At 42.6% G+C, this 5,656-nt stretch overlaps 1 protein-coding gene across 1 annotated transcript in view; it reads left to right on the top strand.

Moving 5' to 3' along the window:
• Window positions 1-5,656, top strand: part of DLX2 (distal-less homeobox 2) — a 109,414-nt gene that overhangs the window by 17,562 nt on the left and 86,196 nt on the right. Inside the window, exon 3 of the mRNA XM_010843848.1 lies at window positions 5,315-5,581. Within this exon, the coding sequence (XP_010842150.1) occupies window positions 5,315-5,581 (267 nt within the window). The remainder of the gene's footprint in view (window positions 1-5,314; window positions 5,582-5,656) is intronic.

Raw genomic sequence — 5,656 nt, 5'->3', positions numbered from 1 at the left:
TCTGTCGTCCCCTTCTCCTCCTGCCCCCAATCCCTCCCAGCATCAGAGTCTTTTCCAATGAGTCAACTCTTCGCATGAGGTGGCCAAAGTACTGGCATTTCAGCTTTAGCATCAGTCCTTCCAATGAACACCCAGGACTGATCTCCTTTAGAATGGACTGGTTGGATCTCCTTGCAGTCCAAGGGACTCTCAAGAGTCTTCTCCAACACCACAGTTCAAAAGCGTCAGAGTCACTAGGGAAGGCCTAATGTAACTCAAAGAGAAGAATAAATACTAACCACACTTTTTAATCCTGAACCTTGAGAGTAGCTGCTTCTTTTGGAGCCACCAGTAGCCCTCTTTCCCAGCCTCCCTTGCAGCTGAGTATACCACAGAGGAAAGACTGTGAACAGATGTAATGTGTCCCCCGGCCAGGTCTGGTCCATAAAAATCTCCCACCTGTGTTTCTCCACTCTCCTTCCCATCCTCCTGATAAATGGAGAGGGCTCTAAGGCTAAAGGGGAGGTCAGATCCACAAGACTGAAGGAGGCCTACTTGAAAGTCTGCCTGCCAAACAGAAGCACCACCTGGGTTTCACATGGCTCATTGTGGTAAGCCACTGACATGCTGGCATCATTTGTTACCTCTATTAACTTATCCTGAGACGAAAACAACAGTCATGCCATTTTAACAACAAATACAGCAAGTCAAGATGGGCTTAGAGGGTGAGATAATAAATTCAATGTTTCATTTAGGGTTCTTTTGCTTTGAGATACTATTAAACCTGAGCTAAACTAACTTTTAAAGGGAGATAAAGGAGTTACTGATAACACTTTCAACTTTCAGTATAGCTTAGAAGGAAGTCTTTTCCACAAGTTATGAGCCTCACTTTGATTGGTCCAACTTAAGTCACGTGCCCCACCTGAGAACCAATAATAAAAGCCCTCCTTGTCTTGAGCAGAGTGGCTCTGTACTTGGAAAAGGATCAACTCTACCCAGAGCAAGGGTGAGGGAGATTCCCCAGAGGGAAAGCAGGATACCACTACTACAGAAGGGGAAATGGATGTCTGATGTTAAAAAGCAGTAGAAGTGTTTTATTTTCTGTTACAGACACGCCTAAGTATTTGGAATGTCCAAAAAGAAAGGATATGAAGTATGAAATTAAAACCTAGATAGAACTGATACAAAGTTTAGTCCAGGCTGTGTGAATAAGAGATTTCCTTCCTTTTTTCTGACTCCCTAAATCAGAGAACATTAAAGGTAGAAAAAAACAAAAATTCCTTTTGGTATCATTTGATAACAGTGGCTTCACTGTGTCCCTTGCCTGTCTTTGCTACTGAGTCTTTATCTGAGAAGTTAGGAAAGTAAAATTTTTTAGGCACACAGGTGAGGAATACAAAAGGGGGTAATATATAATATTGAAAAGTATTTTGCAAACTTCACACTCCCAGGGCCTTTTTTAAAATGCTGACTTTTAGACTCAGTTGATGAGGGCTGCTGAGTTGGCTTGCACAACCCCAGGACCAACTTTCATTGAGAATTCAGATAACATGAAAACAGTGCCCCCTGGAGTTGTACATTAAATCAGCACTGGATTCAGGAATTTTCTTTACATAAGAAAAGTCTTTACCTGGACACAGAGAATATGACTGACTATGATCTGAACCCGGCTTCTACAGCTCGGGAACATTCTAAAGCCTTCCCCATACTTTTATAAAAATGCTTGATCTTACTTCAGACATTTACAGAGTGTATCCTACTTACTTCTGGATCATACTACATCCCCTGGATATTTCATGCCCCTCAACTCCTCTTCTGCATCTGAGTCTGCCATCTTGCTTCCACCCTCTGTGGATCACTACAAAAATTTGCCTTAAACCAAGCATCTTAGGAGCTTAAGAACTTAACTTAAGATTTAAGGTTGTCACGGAGGAAGAATTATATCATATGTCAGACAGTAAAAATAAAATCCCCATTTGATTTTTCTGTTCTCTGCACAAACTCCTCTTTATAAGCCTCTCCTTATGAACTCAAAACTGCAAATTTATTTTGACCCCTTCCCATAAAGCTTTTCCTAAATCTTTCCCTGCTCCAGTCAGTATTTCAGTATCTTCTATCCAGACTCCCTTTATAACAGAACCATGCCATCCTAATTATTTTAACTTTAAAATAAGTCCTGAAATTAAGTCATGTAAAGCTTCCAACTTTGTTTTTCTTTTCAGTATTGCTTTGACTATTCTAGACACTTTAGATTTCCATTTTACGTTTGTCAGTTCCTACCAAAATAAATCTGGGGAGAAACGACATCTTAACAAAATCATGTTTCTAATCCATGCACAAAGGATATTTCTCTCCATTTACTTAGGTCTTTTAAAATTTCAGCAGTATTTTGTTATTTTCAATGCTCAGGCCATATGCTAAATTTAACCCTAAGAATTTCATACTTTATGCTGTTATTTACAGTTTAAAGTTTCAGTCTTATTGTATATAGCTATCATATAGAAATACAGGTGTTTTTTATATGTTGAGCTTGTACCCTGCAACCTTGCTAAATAGGATAAAAATGATATAGTCATGTTGGAAACAGTTTGGCAGTTTCTTATAGAGTTAAACATACACTTACCATATGACCTAGAAGTTTCACTTTAAAGAAATGGAAACATGTCTTCACAAAAATGGGTATGCAAATGTTCATAACAAACAAAACTAGAAACAACCCAAATATCCATCAACAGGTGCGTAGATAAACAAATTGTGATATTTCCCTACGAAAGAACACTGCTGCTGCTGCAGCTGCTAAGTCGCTTCAGTCGTGTCTGACTCTGTGCGACCCCATAGACGGCAGCCCATCAGGCTCCCCTGTCCCTGGGATTCTCCAGGCAAGAACACTGGAGTGGGTTGCCATTTCCTTCTCCAATGCATGAAAGTGAAAAGTGAAAGTGAAGTCACTCAGTCGTGTCCGACTCTTAGCGACCCCATGGACTGCAGCCTACCAGGCTCCTCCGTCCGTGGGATTTTCCAGGCAAGAGCATTGGAGTGGGTCGCCATTGCCTTCTCCTCGAAAGAACACTGCTGCTGCAGTGATAAAAAGGAATCAACTAGCAATACACGCAGCAACATGGATGAATCTCATGGATGAATTTGAAAATTGTCCACAAAAGAAGGCAGACAAAAGAATATTATATGATTCCATTTATATAAAACTCTGGGAACTACAAATATATAATGACAGGAAGTAGATCAGGTTTGCCTAGACCAAGGGTTAACAGTAAGAATAACTGGGAAGGGGCATAAGGGAACATTTTGGAAAGATTCAAAAGTTCTGTGTCTCAACGGTGATGACTACAATGCTACTTCCCCTTCGTGGATCACAGCTTTGTCATGGCAAAGGGGCTTGTGTAACTCAACAAAGCTATGAGCCATGCCATGGAGGGCCACCCAAGACGGAGGGATCATAGTGGAGAGTTCTGACAAATTTCGGCCCACTGGAGGAGGGAATGTGAGACCACTCCAGTGTTCTTGCTGCAAGAACCCCATGAACAGTACGAAAAGGTAAAAAGATATGACTCCAAAAGATGAGCCCTCCAGGTTGGAAGGTGTCCAATATGCTACTGGGGAAGACAACAGGGCATTTACTAATAGCTCCAGAACTGCTGGGCCAAAGCAAAAATGACACTCAGTTGTGGCTGGTGGTGAAAGTAAAGTCCGATGCTGTAAAGAACAGTACTGCATAGGAACCTGGAATGTTAGGTCCAAGGAGAAGAAGTGACAGATTTTATTCTCTTGGGCTCGAAAATCACTGTGGACGGTGACTGCATCCACGAAATTAAAAGACATTTGCTCCATGGAAGGAAAGCTATGACAAACCTAGATAGCATATTAAAAAGCAGAGACATCCCTTTGCTGACAAAGATCCGTATAGTCAAAGCTATGGTTTTTCCAGTAGTCATGTATTGATGTGAGAGTCAGACCATAAAGAAGGCTGAGCAAGATGCTCGGAGTTGATGCTTTTGAGAAGACTCTTACTATAGAAGACTCTTGAGAGTCCCTTGGACAGCAAGGAGATCAAACCAGTCAATCCTAAAGGAAATCAACCCTGAATATTCATTGGAAGGACTGAAGCTGAAGTTGATGCTCCAGTACTTTAGCCACCTGATATGTAGAACCAACTCATTGGAAAAGACCCTGATGCTGAGAAAGATTAAAGGCAAAAGAAGAAGAGGGCAGCAGAAGATGAGATGGCTAGATAGCATCACCAACTCCATGGACAAGGATTTGCGCAAGCTCCGGGAGATAGTAAAGGACAGGGAAGCCTAAAGTAATGCAATCCATGGGGTCACAAAGAGTGGGAGACGAGTTAGAGATGGAACAACAACACAATGCTATTTACATTAGTCAAAACTCACTAAATTGAGCATCAAAACGAATGCATCTCTTGTATGTACATTATACCTCTTTATTGAGAAACTGAAACTGCTCAGGCTTTCAGAAAGCAAGAAGCATGTATGAACCAAGAAACAAATGAACTTCAAGGACATAGCAAATAGGACAGAAAAGAGGAATTCTTTCCCAAACTGATTGTTACCTCTGCAAACAGTGCGGACCAGTAGAACTTTCTGCTCTGTCTGATACAGTAGCCATTAGGTGTATATGGCTATTAAGCTCTTTAAATGGGGTGGTACAAATGAGGAACTGAATTTTACATTTTATTTAATTTTAATTAATTAGGGTATACATTTTAACAGCCACCTGTGGTTAGTGGCACGTATTGGACATCCAGGGTAAGGAGTGAATTTCCTATGTCTCTGTGTGCCTGTTAACTCATCTCAGACCTGGTAGTAGCTCTTCAATAAAGATAGAAAAAGGAAAAAAGGAAATAACCAAATGTTCACTGTAGCTGTGCCAAATGGCAGAGTGGACAGAACACCAGACGTGGTCCTCAGGGTTTCTCTTCTGTTAAAATTTGGCTTTTACTCACTTTAGACCTCGCACTGTCCTTGAGGCTAAAATGAGAAATACAAGTAGGAAGACTAACCTTAAGCTGCAGAGCAGTGTGCAAACGGAAGGTGCTGGGTGCGTTAACAATATGGTGGCCGCATCTGGGGCCACCAAGGGATGTTCAAGTGCAGGATCAAGAGGGTAAGCTCAGGCCTTACTGGAGCCACAGGAAGAGACTGCGTGTATACCTTGATTCTGGCCTAGCTTTGACATGCTAATACTGCAATTTCCGAGGAATGCAAGCCACCTGCGCCGCAATAACCTTTCGATTTACATACACACGCGTGACCTTCCCTCTTCTAGGGCCACTCTACCAGTATTGATCGCTGGTTTGCAGGGGAGCGCGGTCTGCATAGGAAATGACGGTGGCGCGGCGGCGGCGGCCTGGGGGGATAAACGCTCTGGCGCTCACTACCGGCAAAGGAAAGGGAGCCCCACCGTGAATAACAAGCCCCGCCGGACGCGGGAACAGAACATGGAGTCCTCGTTTGCACTCTCCGCGGTTCAAAAGTTGTCCCGCTACCTCCAGGAACTGTTCGCTCCTCCCTCCACGGCTGTCTTTTTGTCTTTGAAAGCCCCGAGACCGACAGTTGGATTATTATCTGTGCGTGCAGGTGTTGTTGAAGAGACCAATTTGTGAACAATGGCCCTTCCCACGTTGTCCAAACAGAAAGACTGC

This window comes from Bison bison, unplaced genomic scaffold (genome assembly GCF_000754665.1).
Source record: "Bison bison bison isolate TAMUID 2011002044 unplaced genomic scaffold, Bison_UMD1.0 scf7180017864190, whole genome shotgun sequence".
In the NCBI taxonomy this organism is placed as follows: Eukaryota; Metazoa; Chordata; class Mammalia; order Artiodactyla; family Bovidae; genus Bison; species Bison bison.
The sequence above is the reverse complement of the archived record's forward strand: the minus strand, read 5'-3'. Positions and strand labels throughout refer to the sequence as shown.